General features: G+C 53.5%; 4 protein-coding genes across 4 annotated transcripts; 1 reads left to right on the top strand and 3 right to left on the bottom strand.

Moving 5' to 3' along the window:
• Positions 1–438: 438 nt before the first annotated feature.
• On the top strand, positions 439–1,691 carry AURANDRAFT_32858 (hypothetical protein; the record flags this gene model as incomplete). The annotated part of the gene is made up of 3 exons (XM_009042820.1): positions 439–961; positions 1,019–1,297; positions 1,378–1,691. Coding segments are annotated over 3 exons (1,116 nt in total), but the record flags the coding sequence as incomplete, so codon positions are not given.
• A 1,700-nt stretch (positions 1,692–3,391) lies between these two features.
• Positions 3,392–4,119, bottom strand: AURANDRAFT_72577 (expressed protein; the record flags this gene model as incomplete). Its single annotated transcript, XM_009042838.1, has 3 exons — positions 3,392–3,701; positions 3,770–3,849; positions 3,906–4,119. 2 exons carry the CDS (start codon positions 4,059–4,061, stop codon positions 3,775–3,777), a joined length of 231 nt encoding a protein of 76 aa, XP_009041086.1.
• An 8,148-nt stretch (positions 4,120–12,267) lies between these two features.
• AURANDRAFT_67394 (hypothetical protein) lies at positions 12,268–13,959 on the bottom strand (the record flags this gene model as incomplete). The annotated part of the gene is made up of 1 exon (XM_009042837.1): positions 12,268–13,959. The coding sequence occupies one exon, from the start codon at positions 13,957–13,959 to the stop codon at positions 12,268–12,270; it is 1,692 nt and encodes a 563-aa protein (XP_009041085.1).
• A 1,299-nt stretch (positions 13,960–15,258) lies between these two features.
• On the bottom strand, positions 15,259–15,765 carry AURANDRAFT_67395 (expressed protein; the record flags this gene model as incomplete). Its single annotated transcript, XM_009042836.1, has 1 exon — positions 15,259–15,765. The coding sequence occupies one exon, from the start codon at positions 15,763–15,765 to the stop codon at positions 15,259–15,261; it is 507 nt and encodes a 168-aa protein (XP_009041084.1).
• Between the last annotated feature and the right edge of the window lie 2,085 nt (positions 15,766–17,850).

The raw sequence follows: 17,850 nt of genomic DNA on the forward strand, positions 1-17,850 counted from the left end.
GCACCGTCGCCGTCGCCCGGGGCTAGGCGTGGACACAATTTCGCCGCCAGCGCACACGATCTCCTCGCGGAACACCAGCCGCTCGGGCAGCCCCTCAGATCAGCGATCCTGCGAGATCGGCCAAAGCCGACGCTGGAGCGACACGATCTCGCGAACGGCGTCGAATTAGTGGAGTTCCACGACAGCCGAGTCAGATTATGATGCCGCAGCCGCATGGGACGCCGTGTTGCGCTCGCCGAAAATAAGTTCAACATGAGCTGCTTAGCCTCTGCTTGAAGACTCTACAATAGTAGCTTAGTTTAATTAAACTGACCATGAGTCTTCTCCCTTACTTTGGCTAGACATGGGAGAAGCCGGTCGGTACTCTCGGCAGCTGCTGGTACATGGGGCGATGGCTCAGGTAATGTACTGAATGAGAGGCTCAGCCATACTGATGCACAGGCGAAACTGCGGTCATCGTCGGTACTCGTGGTCGGCGCCGGGGCTTTGGGGTGTGGATGCCTGCCGTATCTAGTCAGGGCGGGCGTGGGACAGATCACGGTTTGCGACGGTGATACGGTTGAGCTGAGCAATCTGCACCGACAGATTTTATTTCATGAGCTGGACATCGGGAGAAACAAGGCTGAGGTGGCAGCCGAACGTCTAAGGTCATCAAACTCAGGCGTAGATATAATGGCCGTACCACGACACTGCGGCTACGACAAGCAGACGATAATGCGAGTGAAATCGCATGACATCATCGCTGATTGTAGTGACAACGTTGGAACGCGTTACTTTCTAAATGACGCGTGCCTCCTCGCGGGAAAAATTCTGGTTGTAGCTGCAGCTTTAGGAACAGAGGGTTCTTTGACGCGTTGGAACTATTCGAGCGGACCGTGTTATCGGTGTGTGAGTCCAGCACCCTCGCATCACGAATCGCATCGACAGTGCGCTGATGATGGCGTCCTTGGTCCTGTTCCTGGTGCGCATTTCGCGTAAATACTTGAGAGGGCTAGATAGAACTGAGCACTTGGTATAGGCGCGCTCGGTGCGCTGCAGGCACTTGATATCCTGCACTGTCTTTCAGGTCTGGGAAACACAGGTTCCGTGCTCAGAGTCTTCGATGGTTTTTCACTGCGTCCCTTCAGATTGCCCCCCAAGCGTCGGAACTGCGCGCTGTGTGGCGTTGCCCCGAGTTTAGTATCCCTCGCCGATTCGGAGAAATGGGCCCAAACCCAGGGTCTCGACATTAGTTCGAACAATCGGACGTCAAACCTGTGTCCTACTCAGCTACAGCTGGTGAATCCCTTTGTTTCAGGTATCGTCCTGGCATTATTCGCGCGCCTTCACTTCCACCGCTCCCCGCGCACAACACGGCGACGGCCCTTGACCTTAAAGCCGCGATTAATAGCTCAGCTCCCTGCCTGATCATTGACGTCCGCAATTCAACCCAGTTCTCCATCTGCAAACTTCCGAACGCTATCTCACTCCCCCTACGAGGCATCCTTCAACAGCCCAAAGTCGCGAAAGAAAAATTGCAATGCGCCATAACCAAGCAAGACACTGTCCTGTTTATTCTTTGCCGTCGCGGTATCGATTCATGTTTTGCGACTCACACGCTCCTCAAACTCGGCTTTGAAAATGTTCGGGACGTCGTCGGTGGTCTTGACGCCTGGCGCCGAAAGGCTGATCCTACATTTCCACTTTACTGACCATTTAATACACCCGACGAGACGCGTCGCCCACCACCTCAAGCCACGGTTGCTTCGGCACCCGCCTTTGGGAATCCAGAGGCCATTTGTTTGACGCTCAAAAAAGCAAAGTTTACGCATGTTTTGATGGCTTCGGACGAAAGCACGCGGTCTCGGACGAAAGCACGCGGTCCGCGAACCTCGAGGAGACACGCGATGGACATGTAATCACCAAAGGCAGCCCCCTAGCGCCGCGCGCCTACCACGGCGCCCATGGCCCCCGCGGCGACTCTCGAGGCGCGCAACAAGGGCTGCACGCCGCAAAAGAAGCGACGCGAAACGAATCGCGTCTCGGCAAGAACGGGTGGTTTTAGGGGGTCCTGTGGGTCGTGATCGGGCCACGCGACCCGATTTTGGCTGCCTCGGACGCGATGCAGCGTCGGAGATCGTTCATAGACACCCCGGGTGCCTTCCGTCGCGCGGGTTTGGCCGTGGAGGCCCAGGTCGCCGATAGAGAGTGTCCCGAGGTTGTGCGCCGCGGCCTCGCGCCGCGCCGTCCCGGGGCCGGGGGTCGACAAAGTAGCGCGAACTAATGTGCCGAAGTCGTTCCTGGTACCATGAGGCATTCAAAAACGCTCGAAGTTCGCTCTACTTTGTCGAATCCAGTGATTCAATCCACCCCTCCAGCCCACCGCCGCGAGCGCGGACGCAGCGTCGCGTAACTCGGCAAAGACGTCATGAAATAGGACCGCGTCTTCGACGACGCAGCCCCCAGGGCGCGGGCCGAGCGGCCGGCAGTTGGGCGGCACGGGGCTGCCGAGCGGGGGGATTTCTCCATAAGACCGAATACAAAAGCTCCTTTTCGTACTACTCATGGGCGAGAATTTACTGAACATTTTATTTGGTGAGGAAGCCCAACCGTGGCCGACGACGCAGCCGCACGTCGCGCAGCCTCGGCAGGTGCACCGAGGCGCAAAAAACCTTCGCGAAGGCCTGCGCGAACTCGCTCGAGTGGCACTACAAAGCGGCGCAGCGGGCCGGCGCGCCGCCGCCGCGGCCGACGATCCTGGAGAGCGACAGCAAGCGCCCAGGTTGGTACGAGCCGCCGGACGCGACGGCCGCGCCGCCGCGCGTCGAGAGGCGCGCCGAGGCGACGGACATGCAGAATCAAATCGACGCCGTCGAGTTCGGGCTGAAGCAGCTCCGCGCGTCGGCCGACGAGCCGCCGGACGCGAGCGTCCTCGAGAGGCTCCGGAAGACGACGCGGCGGACGACGCGGCGGACGCGAAGACCGGCGCGCGCGGCGACGCGTCCGACGGCGGCGACGGCGGCGGCGCGGGGTCCCAAAGCGCCCAGGACGGCGGCGAGTAGCCTGGCGACATTTTGGCTGGCGTAGGCGATCCGAAGTCACTCATGCTGAGGACCGGGGGGCAATACGGTCCAAGCACGACTTTGGAACGAGCTTTTGTCCGATTGGCCTCGCGATTTTAATTGCATGAAGTTTTATACGTGTGGCTATCAGCAGAACCCGCTGATAATAATGGTGAAAAAGTGCCGCAATAAAAATCGGGTGGCCAGGTAACTTCTGTCGGACAATAAGATTCTGTTTGAACGGTGTTGCCCCCCGGTCTGAGGTGGCCGCGCCATCCAAGCGCGGCCCATCGGCTTTTATTTCTGGCATTCCTTGATCCAATCGAGCTCAGCCCCCTAACGGGGGAGTTAACTTTGCTTCCTTTAGCTAAGATAGTGGGAGATACGAAAGGCCAAGTGGACGGAAGCGATTTAAATGGCGCTCCAGCCCCAGGCTTCACCCTGGACTTCACACCAACTCACAAAGGATTGCACTCGGGGCCCATCACGCGCCTGTATTGATGCACTGCCCCGCAGCGCACAAGGTTCGCATGCATGAGTGTACAGAGAGCGGGGCAAGCACGATTCTTGTGTTTCAGGCGCTGTCACACGGTAGTCCTACACTGCTTGGGATTGCCCCTGAGCCTGGTATCCGACCGGGGTCAATCTTGGTTATTCAGCCTGTATTGAAATCAATAGATGGAAGCTGTCCAACGAGACAAAGGCTAACAACAACACGCAATGCTCACATATTCTAATAATATGTCGTGATGTAACCGGGCTTCTCATAAATATCGAGCGTGAGCGCACAGCGACCAACAGTATGGGCCTAAAGCGGTTCACATGAAACGCGAAGATTGGAATTGCGACAAAGACGGTCATGACAGCTCGCTCAATGCAATCCGGATTTGGATTGTAGTGCGATGGTCCAGGGACTGGACTTCGCGGTCGCTTGCCGCGGAGCTGTTGGAGAAACTCTGATAGTGACACATAGCCTTGAGATTTGGGATCTGAGAGCTTCCAAAGGCTGAGGAGGTCCATTTGTGTACTAGATGGAAACAAGACCTGCGCTCGTCGAATTTAGTTGGAATTTCATATCTTGTGGTACTAAATTTCATAACTTATCTTGATACTTTAAAGATTGGATGTTAGACTTCAACAAAAATCCCCAGTATAATTCGCTCGATAGTGCCAGCATTAGCTGATCACATAGTTCACCATAGGCGATGCCCTTTCTAGATGATCCTTTGAGCAACACAAAGAAAGCTCGATTCAAGACCTGAACAAATTCAAGCCGCGCAACCTTGTCATGTAGGATGAGCTGTAACTTGTCAATCAAAGCTAGGTGTTTGTGGGAGTGGGCTGGCACGTGAGCATCGCTGCTGGAAACCTGTGTTAGTCCAGTAAATATTGAATTTGTGGGGTAATTGGCTTCAGACAAGACAGCATACTTTGAGTGCCGGGTGCGTATCAAACGAGCTGAGGTTAATGTCCAAAAGTTGTAATGGTGCCTCGTTCAGGCGTGCCAGCGAAACGACTTCCGACATATCCACAGCGCCTTTCTCGTCCACCTCGGAAACAGCCGCGTTCAAGATAGAGCGCATGCATGGTCGAGCTTCATATGATGTACTTGCAGATAGATAACGCAAATGTGCGAGCTTATTGTTACGAGCGCCGTCGGCGTTATGGGCGAATGGTCGATGTTTGGCTGCATTTAGCCGACGAAATTGGCGATGCGCATATCTACTCGTGTTGACGTCCTGTGGACCTGTTATAGATGGGAAGAATTCTACGTCACGAGACCGATGATCACGGAAAAGGTGAAAGATGCAGCGCTCATGCGGCTCAGAGAACTCGGATGAGTTCAATGACACCTGGACTAGAGAGGGTCCGGACTGGCGGCCAAGCAGCCATGGCATAATAAAAGAAACCTCCGTGTCGGAATGATACCTTGAGAGCAGTTAAAATATGATGAATTTAGGCGGTAGAGGACACCGCGTTTCGCCTACATCTGACGGCAATAGGTCGCATTTGTGCCGTCTTGTTTCCAACGGAAGTTAACGGCCAAACTGAATCCAGGCCTGACATCGCCACATCATTTCTCTGCGAAGTTGACCGGTGATCTAATACCGCACCGCGTCGGCGTTTCTTTTTTGAACTTAGCAGCCTGGAGAGTTCTAAAGAACGCGAGGAAGCCGCGGTGGCGTAGTCTATAGCAGTTGGCAATGGAATGATACGAGCGGTGATTGAGTTTGTCTTCAGAAAACCGTTGCCGATCAATTTCACCTTATATCCTCCACTGAGAGCACCAGAATGAGGCCGCATGTGACCAAGCTTTGGGAAATGGTCATACAATAGAAATAACAATGGCCTCCCAGTGAAAAGACTGCCACCAAGGGTGCATACATCGACCCAGAGGCTTACTATGCTATTGTTGACATTTGTTCTCTCAGACAAAAATCTCCGACTTTCTTCCTTCAGCTCGGCAGCTCGGACCAGAGAATCACTTTTCTGACGTACGGCGTGTGATTCACTGTTGATGTTGGACAGTAGCTGCTCAAAGGGGGGTAGTCGGCACTTGATTGTTGTGGAGCTTTCACAAACTGCCGATACGGTACAAAGCTTGCGACCAACGCTTTCTTGAGATGGAAATTTCCCAAGAGCTAAGGAGAAGCGCACCTTAATGTCAACAGGTCGGCTGGCGAAGTTTTGACCATGAATAAAGATTGCAGTGCCTCCAGACCGTGGGCCACAAGAGGGTCTGAGAGAAGTCAAGATCGGACTTTTGTTGACTTTATAGAAGATAGACCCAGAATAGTCATGACCACCATTCATCGAAATAGATATCCTCACGTCACGGCCGCTAGGAAGAGTAGGTGGGGCAAAACATCTGATGACCTGGGAGTCTTGTATATCACCATTCACCTAAACGTATGGCATAGTCAATTCACAAACACACATGTGAAACGCACATCGAGTGTTTCGATTTTCAGATCGCTTTCTACAAATGGACCCGCCTGTACAGACGAACACACGCGCAGATTTGTGTTTGACAAGGGGCTCTCAAATCGAATCATGGCCTGTCTAGCCAAAGGAAACTGACCTCCAAGTAGCTGCAGGGTATCTGTGTAAGGTCCACGGGTGAAGAGTACTCTTTGTAGCCAAGGTGGCGCATAGAAGTAGTATGTCAAATGTAATTTCGTTTCGAAAAGGGTACTATCGGGTGAAACTACGAGTGCCACATTGTTATCCCGAGGGAGGCTAGCGATGCTGGTTGGCGTGTGTATTTCAGTCGTGAGTGAAGAATTTAATCCACTGGTGGTTTGACTTCCCAAGTCTTGTTCAGCGTCGTCGTGTTCCTCATTTAATAGCCCACTTGATATCGCTGCAGCTGCAGCTGCAGCATCTTCAGCTCCAATGCCCAGTTCGAGTAACAAATGAGCTATTCTAATTTGCCTCAGCCTATGAAAATCCATAGTCTATGGCACAACACATAGACTCTGGTTCAACTTCTCCGTAGGAGCCCACTCGAAGTTAGTCCCATCAAAGGATATTACGATGTCTACGCCGGCATCAAAAAGAACTGAAGGCGTGACGCACGAAATACTCTTCGTGGAAGTCACCAACCCAATGACGCAAGAACACGGTAGTCCGCCATTCGCAAGGGCGCGGAGTGAGTGCCCTCGTGAAGCGGCTTGAATTTTTCGTGCAGCAGCATGAGACTCCAAAGATGCAATGTTGACATCTATAAAATGTCCCGTGATGTTACGCCCACGGAATTCTGCCGTTTGTGTATTCGTCGGGAGGGTGCTCGACCCAAGGCACAGAAATGCTACAATGCAAATCTCGCCGACAATGGGGAAACTGTCTCCATAGATGGTCAGGTTGGTCCCTCCATGTGTCGGCCCGAGCGATGGCTCGACATGGCTAAAACTGTGCGGCGTTACAAGCTGCACCTTTCGGCTCGCTCGTTCAGTCCAATCCTGGCCATTAGGTGAAAGCTCGATATTAACTTCATTTATCAAGCAGTCAGGTTCTACAAGCATATATGAACTTCTCGGGTTTATTGCATTGTCAACAGTCCCCGTCCGCTGTCGCAGACGCGAAGTTCGCCTCACGAGGGTTTCTGCAGCTTGCTTAGTCAGTCCAGATCGTGAGATTTGACGGTCACCCAGGCGAAACTGCCCAGCCGGTCGCTTGAACTTTTCTGGGGCCCGACTAGGAGAAGTGATTATCCGCTGCGATGATATTCTACCCAGCTGTTTCCGGTAAGGCTCTGCGAGGTCTGACAGCTGCCGGACTAGTGAATTTCCACTGCGCTTCAACGACTCAGTGCGAGACAACTGGCGCAGCAAGTGGCGCTGCGGGCTGCTGGACATCTGGCGGCGGATGGAGGCACGTCGAAGCCGCGAAGTCTTCTCTAGATGAGAATCCAATTCACATGAAGGCGGAGGCATGTGCTCTGCGTCCAAGCGCCGCCTGGTTTCTTCCACGACGGGCTGAGAGTGAACCCATAAGTGGAGCTGCCTGCTATTGCTGGTGGATGGCAAATTTGACGCAATCGAATCCATCTGGGATTGGTTCCTTTGCGGGGGGTCGATATTTGCAATCTCTCTGGGGAACATGGGTACGTGACGGGCCTGCCGGTTGAAATACCTGCGACGCACGAAGAAGGGCATCGCAGCGCATACCTGAGTCATAACCTTATCAGGATCGGCGTCATCTCCACCAGGTGTTGCACTTCCAACAACATTTTCGGCTGTCCCATTTGGTTTTCTATTCAGCAATTTGTACGACAAGACTAGCCGATCAAGGGTGCGCACATGGCCAAAATGCGAGGTCCCTCCTTCGGGTGCGGCAAGGAGGCTCATATGCAGGGTGAGTGCTTTGCTGCTGATGATTGAGTGTCCTTTCAATGAGAGGACAGAGTGGCCAGGAACAAGGTGATCTCCCGCCGGTAAGATGGCCTTGAGGGTCACAGGTCTTACATACTCGTAGAGAGCATTATCAATAGAGAAAGGTCCATCTGGACCACTAAACGATACCTCCACGGTCGCGCTGAAGGAAACTGCATTCATGAGTAGAGCAAGCGGACAGGGTGGCGTGCGGCATTGGACTACAGAATCTAGCCCAAGGGTTTTCACAGCATTTTCGGCAGCGGCGATCCCCACTGCTGTACTTGGGTGCAACGAGGATCCCGTCCTACTGTCAGGGTCAGAAATAGATGCTGATTCACCAGCGTGGACCCGGTCAAACATCAAGGACTCCCCAGCACCAGCAAGGGCGGAAAATGCCGAAGCTCCTGCTGAGCAGGCGTTTGCGACCTGGGCCGCGCTTAAGCATGCAAGCGTCCCATTCACAATCGTGCGATGTAGAACTCTCCCCGTGGCTGGACTCGCTAGTTTGAACAAAACGCTCGCCTGAATATTTGGAGTCTCATGAGGCAAACTCAGGACTTTCTCGTTCCCAAGCCGAACGGACATTGTACGTCTGATACTCTTACTTTTTGATTGGACCGGCGCAGAAGGTGATATATTCTCACTGTGATTCATGTGACCGCAGGCGTTGTTACTGGTGGCTTGGCGCGCCGCGAAATAAGGAGGTGGTTTGGACGCATGTGGTAAAAATGATTGTGTACGAGCCAAGCGTGAGTTGCCTTGAGACAAAGTTTGAGTTGGATCCCTGGACTCGGACGCCGAACCTGCGTCGTGCACTTGCGGCACACGAGAATCCTTCTCTTGACTCAAACTCAGTGCACGGTCGAAGCCTAAGCCGGAGATGCGCAAGAGTGTCCCGCCTGTCGCTTCGCCGCATACAGGCCAGACACCACCCACCTACAGAGGTGAAATGAGTGGTTTTACTTTATCAGGTGCATACCGTGAAGAGATGGACTTGCTTTCCTTCCTTACCCGATTTCGAAAATGCCAAGTGCACTGAATGTAAGGGAAGGTTGGGTGGCACTATACAGGTTATTCTCTTTGAATCCACAAACTGGGTAAGGGCCTTGATGAAGCAAGGGTCTGAATTGCCCGGCGCAATTTCAGCCAATAATCGTCCGCGGGGTTTGGGTGCATGCTTGTGTAGTTTTAGGTTGATTAAGCTGTCTGTACTGCCCGCGCCTTGGAGTGAACTCGTTTGTGCGCAGGAATCTGTGGCATCCACATTTTGTCTGAGATAGAGGCTCAGAGTACCACGAACATCAGCGCGGTGCAAGTCAATAACACCACTGCGAGCGTTACGGCTATTTGCATGGAAAACTGCAGTATGGGATGCCACCATAGCTACGCCCTTAGTACCACCAGTTGCTCGCACTGCGTCTGTAACCATAGCATCTATATTTTCAAAGTCGGTTCCAGATGCTGCAGTGATGGAGGCAGCCCCTGCTGCGGCCGCAGCTGCGGCGCAAGTTCCACCAGCAGCCCTCACTTGCATAGCAACAGCAAACGCCGGCGCAATACCCGGCTTCATCGCGTGCCTCGTTAGGGTTGAATATGTGGTGGCGGCCGGGACAAAATCATCGACCTCGATGCCACACTTTTCCATTGGAGAGAAGAAGAACATTTGCAGAGCACTGTCACTTTCGCGAGCAAAGTCTCCTATCAAGGAAATTGTTCCACCTGATGAGTTAGGTGCAAGGAGAGGAAATAATCCCCTTAAAGTAGGGTACGAACAAAATCGGAATGAAAACGAGTTCGACCACAGAGTTGCGTTCCCAAAGTCAAAAGCAACTCGCAGCTTGGCCACTTGTGCATGAGACACATGTGGCGTTGTGAAAATGATGATTCCGTCGTCAGCTAGTGTCCCTGCTGTTTCTAGGACCTTCCCATCTTCCATTTCCAGGCAAACTCTCAGCGAAGCTTCGAGCACGTGCTTGAAACCAAAACCTCGGAGTTGGATCTCAATTTCACGCTCTATCAAAGACGAACTTGGAATTGCTTCCCTTATCATCCACTGATTTTTGTCGAATGCATGGACCTGCTGATAAGAAGATCCTAGGCGCAAGGAACGTGCTCGAAGTATCTCCTCTGGTTCCGGTGAAAAGGCAGATTTAATTGCCTGATTTGATCGCGCTACGAGATTAATCAGTAGCCGACCCTCCATGTTGTGCTTACCAACTCTGACACTGCAAGATCGGAACGCGTACACCCTCGTACTCTGTGTATTCGCTATGAACGACGACCGCTCAGATATTACAATGCGCATATTTAACTCACACATGACACAGCAATGATGACATGGGTCGAGATGTATTGAGAGAAAGTCAGCTCCAGCGGTAGAGTTCGAACACGACTTACGCATGTGAGCTTCACTAATCGGAATGCAACCATGTGCAAGAGTCTCAGACACAGATGGTGTAAATATTGTATCGTACAGAGGGAGTCTTTGCTTCCTTGAGATGATATTTACCTCGATTGCGCTCGACATGAAATCATCTAGTAGATTAGACGCCACTGGAAGATATAACTGTTTAGCTGTGCCTGTATTTTTGCTTGTAGAAGTGTCAATTAGCTCGAAGATGCCTGCCTTAGAGGCCGATGCTAGTTTTATGCCAAGTGTTTTAACTTTCATACTGCAACTGGTGGAGACCTTAGGATTCAGGCACCACAGAGGACCAAGCGAAGATATCTGGATCGATCTCTGGCAATTTACACAGAATTCTACATCCATGTTGGACAACGCGAGTTGATGGACCGATTCACCAGATTTCGAAAGCGTCAAAGAGATTCTGTCGACAGCGAATTCAATAGTTTTGCTCATTGATGTGCGGGTATGCTGTTTTTGTAGAACAACCAGACTTTGCAACATCTGGATCTCATCTTGTCTCGGTTGGGACAATATGACCGCAAGCTGGGCTCTCACACGTGAGTTCTCACGTTGGCTACCATTGGTAAGAGGCAAACCCGAAATATTCAGTGACCAGCATTTCGGCATAACGTCAGGAAATTGGCCTTGGTTCGGAAGCAGTGGTTCAGAGGAGGAGCACAACACCACCAACCCAGCAGTGTCTGTCGAGTTTAAGACCGGCGGTAGCGTGCGAATAATCGAGAACGAGGGAATCACGCTCAATTCTGAACCGGAATCGACAAAGTGGCTTCTATCGAAGCTGACGGAAACACGTGCTTTGTCACAGTTTGGTACAAATGATAAATGAGCCTCCAAGTATGCTGCCACTCGAGTCACACCATCACATGCTTCAGTAAATTCATGAGATGATGTTGGGTATAAATGCGCACCATATTCTTGTGTTTCATCGAGACCGTTCCTAAAGAAAGAAACCCGAACACGAAGAGAAGAAGAAGCGGATAAGCATGGTAAAATAGAACGGAACCATGCTGAGTCACGAATTGCAAGCACAATGCTCGAACCGTGATAAGTTTGTATTGTTCGGGGTGCAATGAGGAAAAGATCAGAAGGCGAAACTTTGCCGTGTGCGACTTTGACACTGAGGTGCTCACTCTCTGTTGGAAATTGACCATCGGCTGATGCTGTAATTCGTATCACAGAAGAAGCATCCTTCAAAATTGCTGGAAGCTTACAATTAACAATTGCGAGGTGCAAATGACTACGTGAAAGCTTCGATTTTACGACACTCTCCAGTACCATATCGCTAACAGCAGATTGGCCACGAATTCGCACGTAACACGTCTGCTGCCAAACATCCTTTGAGACGACGAGCAGTTGAATTTGATCACCAGACCTCGCTAATCTTGGTTCTATCGAGATGATCTCCATGCACTTAAGAGGAAGGAAATGACTGATAGATTTCGGACTTGCGGGGATTCATCATCTCGACTTATTAGGGCAGTTACTATGTCAATTGAATAGATAAATCGTCATCCTTTTTATCCGGGTCAGCCAAGTCCGCCAACGCTTCAGCTACCGCGAACCGCGCGTGGGACCACCCGGGGGCTTTCGAAACGAATCGAAACACGGCTTTCGCGCGTCAACGCGCGCGTCTCGGCGGAGGCCTCCCTGGCCCAGTCCCAACATCTCCGCCCAATATGGCATATTTTCCCGCATCTGACTGCTCTTCATAGCCCCCCCCCCCCCGTGTGAGACGAGACGGACAGTTATTGCGTGCGCGAAGCTTTAGCTGTTGTTATCATTTTAAATGTTTCTTTGTCTCACAGGTGGCGGTTGAGCTATCTAGGCAGCTTGTTCCGGACTGGGCAGGCCATATAGCGAGAGTCACTGCCTTGGTCAGGCGGACGCAAACTTTCAGGTGTTCCTTGCCAGGGGATGGAGACTATGGTCCTGCTGTTGGTCGACCCTGCAGTGAGTCTTCTTCGACAGAGAAGGGGCATGTAGATGACTCGCGGTGAACTTGTCCCCAGGGGACGAGGCGGAAATTTCCTTCAGCAATTGACAGCCGCTCGTCAGTAGGAAAGGTGAGTTTGGAAACGATCACATCGTGGGCATCCATGTCAACCTCATACGCATATCCTGCACCCGAGGGATCCCAGTCACGGGTCTTCTCTAGAGACGGGAAGGCGAGGAGGAAGCGCCCATTAGAAAGCTTTCTTGCAGAACCACCGTCAACAGAAAATGCATCGTGCGTCATAGCATGTTTCCACACATCGGCCTTGGACTCAAGGTGTGACGATGGGTTTTGAAGACCAAATGGAAATTCAAATTGCCAGGCTACAGAAACAATCGAAGCCAACGGATCGAGCTTATACATGATGGCGCGGGAGAAACACCCCCTTTGAGTGGATAGTGTGCAACCCGGGCGATTGGAACCACCATCGATCATGAGGATGTTACCATTCGGGAGTTGAGTGACGTCTAATGGGGAAAAAAATTTGTCAGCGTCTGAAACAAAAGTGAAATCGGAGATAGTTTCATCTGGCGAAAGGGTCCACTGTTTGCCAGAACCGTCGTGGGCGAGAGAGAAAACTGCATCCAGGGATTTGGAGGCAACTATGTAATTGCTAAAGGCGCCAGGCGATACTGAGGAGATCTGGTGGTAGTCTATCGGATTTGCCGAGGCACCGCCTGAGCAAGCGACATTTGTGATTGTCTTCCACCCGGCAGAAGCTGGCATGTATGATTCAGGTTCCAAGAAGTTCGACATCTCATAAATGTCTTCTATAGAGCTGGTCTCTGAGTTGTACCTGGAGATCTTCGACATGGCAAAAATGTCATGCTTCGTTATTGCCGTCTCATTTGGCGCAGATCGGGCGAGGACGGTAATGTTGGGTATCTTGACGACATCGTATGTTGTAGTCAGCAAGTCGCGCGCATGCAGCGGCGAAGAGTGGTCTACACGGCACTCCGCAGCGAGGGCGTTATAGTTCACTGGCGCTCCAGAGCAAGCCATCTTGGTCTGCGATTGCATGAGACCGTGGACATCTACAATCTGGAATTGGGAATTCTCCGTGTAAACTGAACCATTCCGTGAGTATTCGCGCCCTTGATCTGTACAGGACGCCGCCGAATTAATTATTGCAACGTTTTCACCTGGTGTAAAATCCCATGCAACTGGAGAGCAAGTATGATAGTACCAAACAACCCAACCTTCAGCGTCGACCGCGACAATGCCCTCAAACGACATCGTCCCACCGGCCAAACCTGAGCCATTCACCACAATTCCAGGAGAAACAGCAAATGTTGCCATCTCAAATGAGGGGTTTGAGCCACCCAGATGCAAATACGGTGCTTCATCGAAACGCGGGAAGCCAGTACCACCGGTTGTAAAGTCTCCGGCGTATTCCATAGTCGCGTATTCATCACCTAATACCTGGACGTAAATAGTGTAGTCATACACGGTCTTGGGTCGAAGTCGATACATCTCGAGTTCCCCGATGGTCGTCTCGAGAGGCGTGGTCATCTCTATCATCAGTTTCTCAGTCCACAAAGAAGATAGAGTGGACCCCCGAGGTGAATATTTTGCCGTGACCAACGCCTTTTTTGAGTACTGTAGGAGTGCCCCCGACATGGTGTAGTGCAAAGTCGCCCGCAAAGGCATCAATCGTGACATGTCCATCGTCACGGACGCGCCAACAACCATAGATCTCGAAGTCGTCTTAGCCATTGAACACTCAGAATCAGAGCTAGTAATCACAGATGCCTTCAGAGCGGGTGTCGCGCCGGGTGTTACGAACGCAAGGAAACCCATCGCGGAAACACACGCCGCGGAGACCACGACTGCAAAAAGGGCCACGCGGCCTATCCCGTGTGCGTGGATGTCGCCTCGACGGTTGCTCGCCTCCGTCAAGGCATGTTGGTATCTCAAAATCTCTTGACCACACCCCGCCCCGCCATATTTGGACTTCATCGAAAAAAGCGTAGCCCAAATTTGGGGATCTGTAAGGATACCTCAGATGCGACAAAGGGGGGTGTCGATATTATCTTGCTGGACCTAGTGAGGCAGATCCTCTGCCCGTTCGTCCAGTAGCCCCGGCCCCCGTATACCACGGCAGCTGAGGTGGCGTGAGGATAACAGAGACGCCGGTGTACCGCCATTGCGTAACCTCGATAGTTCACCCTCGGACGGCAGGGTAGCCCAGCCCCATCATGCTGCTTCCCCGTCCCGGAGTTAGGAAGACTCTCCGTCTATTACAGTGCGGAAGCAACTATAACAGGGTTAGAAAGTATCAAGAAAAAGGGGAAGTAAGAAAAAGGGGAGGGATATAGGGTGGCTCTGTACCAGCGAGCCACTAGGGGGATACAAAACCTGTCACTAAGGAGCAGGTGGTGGAAGAGAGGGGCGGAAATCTATTTCTTATACTCTGGGCTCCTAGCGCTCGTTTCCCCACCGAGACCAGTCAAATATTGACGAAAAATGCCGCGTCCCGAAGCGCAGTCAAATATCGAAGGAGGAACATCAATACCACGGCCCGGCGCTTCCCAGGGGGTCCTTTGGGACTTCACCGATTCCTGCGACCCCTTGCAGAGCGGCCCATACAACCGTAGGGTCGCATTGGCGCTGCTTGGAGGTTAGCTTGTCGTGCTTTGCCACGAGGCCACTTTGCCTGCGCTCTGGGCGAATATGTGCTTCGTGTTCCCTCGTGTTCGCGATACGTGTAAATCAGAACACCTTGCCAAGTTGGCGGTGATCCCCATCGGCGCCGACAATATTGAAGTCTTGCCCTGTTGATCACACCGGGGGGGAGGGGGCTGGATATGCCGCCTCAGTTTCTGGAATCATAGGAGTCGTTGCTGTCCACCATGTTACCTGGGTCGCAGCCAAACAATGAGCCCGGGCTTTAAGTTGGACGTCCGTGATTTGTGCCTTTCACGTCGGTGTGCCAAGAACGGAGGAGTATACACTATTCACCAAGGGGAAAGTCAGACTCGAGTCTGGACGGGTGACCTCTTGGTTGAGGAGTATCCCGCCAAGACGAATCTTTGTGACACGCCAGCGCTGATAAGCACCCCAGACATGCAACGAGGCTTCGTCGGCAGCGTCTTCTTCCGTGGCTTCGAGGCCCCCACCAGGCGGCTGAATCCTCTTCTTATCAGCGTTCAGTGAGCGTATGGGTTCTTTCTCATCGACAATGTGATCAACCAGCGACTCTGAGGAAACAGCTTCCTTCTCACACGTTGTCTCGTGGGAGCCGTCGAGAGATGCACTGGTTGCACGCGTTGCACTCGCATTCCCGTCTTCGACAGTCCCGGTCATTTGTTTCGCGATAATCTCGTCAAAGCGGCGGGATGTCGATGGAAGGTTTTCCATTTTCCAGCCATTCTGCTTCTTCTTCGCCGACCGGATCGGTAGGATACGAGAGAGGCCACCAACCATCGTGGTCTAGCAGATCCCAGTGGAGGGACGCAAGCCGATCTTGTCACAACTCTGCGCAGGTCCAAGAGGCAGGCACAAAATACGCTAACTAATGTCATGTTGATCTGCGATGGGTGCTCTGAGATTGGGGTTAGGTAGTGGTAGTGGTAGTGGGGGTAGTGCCCCTGGAGCCGCTGGAGACCACTCGATTCCACCGGAAATATGCTTGTTTTGGCTCTATCGACCAGTTTGGATCTCGAACTCGAGCAAACTGGTGGTTTTGACGCTCGATCATAAATTTCGACCGAGTGGAGGTCGTGGCCGAGCAGCCCTCCAGCTGCCGATTGGCCAGAGCGGGTGGTTCACAGGCTTCGTTGACCCTATGTTGCAGCTGTTTTGACCACTTATTTTGAGCAGGTCGCGACTCAGGGGTAGTTAGCTAGTACTACATGCTGTCTGTTTATTGAACCTTAGAGGGGCCCCTGCGCGACGGTGCGTGCCGCGGTCCCCGGCCACGTCCCCGGCCCGTGCCCGGGCCGTGCCCGGGGCCCCGTGCCGGGCCCGTGCCGGGCCTCCCCGGCCCGTGCCCGGCCCGTGCCCGGGGCCCGTGCCGAGTGCCGGGCCCGTGCCGGGCCGCGTGGCCCGTGCCCGGCCCGTGCCCGGGGGCCCGTGCCGAGTGCCGTGCCGCGTGCCGGGCCCGTGCCGGGCCGCGTGCCCTGAGCGCATTTACCGTGCCGGAACCCCCGTGCCCGCCGTCCCCGCCCCCCGTCCCGGGGCCGGACCGTCGCGCAGGGGCCCGTCCTTAGGTGCATACGACCGGTCGCACTCGAAAGCGATGTTATTAAATAGCTCGAAATAGGGATTGGAAAAGCAGCACCTGGAGCAGCAGCAACTGGAGCAGCAGCAACTGGAGCAGCAGCACCTGCAGCAGCACCTGCAGCAGCACCTGCAGCAGCACCTGCAGCAGCACCTGCAGCAGCACCTGCAGCAGCACCTGGAGAAGGCGCTCCGGTCGTCCGCAGCGGCGCCGCTAAAGGGAAGGGCATAAACCTGGAGCTGCTGGAACAACTGGAGCATGTGGAACGGAGCCCTATACTGGAACTAGAGCCGTTCTAGTTCGTTCTAGTAGGCCCCGCGGCCGCCGCCGGCGGTGGCAGAACCTCGCCCCCGATAATGTTGGGTCGGCAGCTGGGGGCTTTACTCAGGCGCCGGGGGGGCGGGCGGGCCCCAAACTAGAACGCGTCGAATTTCCCGCGGGCTGCCTATACTCGCCAGTGCGACTCGCCAGGTGGGGTGGCTAGAAACCTGCTATAACCGCGGGTCGGCCCCGTGCCTGCGGGTATTTGCGAGGGCAAGGGCGCGGGCTCGTGCGACTGCGAGCGCTGCAGCGACACTCTGCGGATGCTGGGTATCGGCTTGGACAGTACTGCCGTTATTCATAGGTGCGCTGAGGGAAACAGGTGCATAGGGACCAACAGCAGCGTTGCCCGCGGCCTGTGCCAGCATGACGAGAGGCGGAAGGGCTTGATTTGAAAAGCCTGTCGGTGCAAACTGGGGAACATGCTGGGCTGCTACGTCCTGTATCTTGGCGAGCTGCAGGAGGGGCATTATGTCAGTGACGCTAAGCGCCTCAGGGGGCGGGCGGGATGTGAACCAGCGGTCATGCTTGGCATCATCCGCATTGACACGACGTTCGGGGCACTTCTCGAGTAGCCTCGAGAGGAGGGAAAACCCAGAGTTATTCAGGCTCGTCGTTACATGGGTTAGCGGGGTTACAAGAGACATGGCGTTGAGAGGCGCATGGGTGCCATCAAAGCCTTTGGCAGGGAACTTGCGGCGGAGGTTGTCAGCCCCACCCTTCGGCAGGGGAGAGGATATCTGCGTTTGAGATTCAAAGTGAAAGCCACGTATCCGCGCGAGGTACCTTAAAGGGGGCGGCGCAGGGGGGGGTTGTCTAGGGAGGCGCGGGAGAGTTTTGAGGGGCGGGCATGGGATCTGCTTACGCGTATAGAGGCCATTCTTTATCAGAAGGTTCACCGAGGAGTTGAAATATCATGCGCAGCTGATCAGGTTCGTCTTTGCCAGCAAAAAGTACTTGTCTGAAAG

This window comes from Aureococcus anophagefferens, assembly GCF_000186865.1.
Source record: "Aureococcus anophagefferens unplaced genomic scaffold AURANscaffold_38, whole genome shotgun sequence".
Lineage (NCBI taxonomy): Eukaryota > Pelagophyceae > Pelagomonadales > Pelagomonadaceae > Aureococcus > Aureococcus anophagefferens.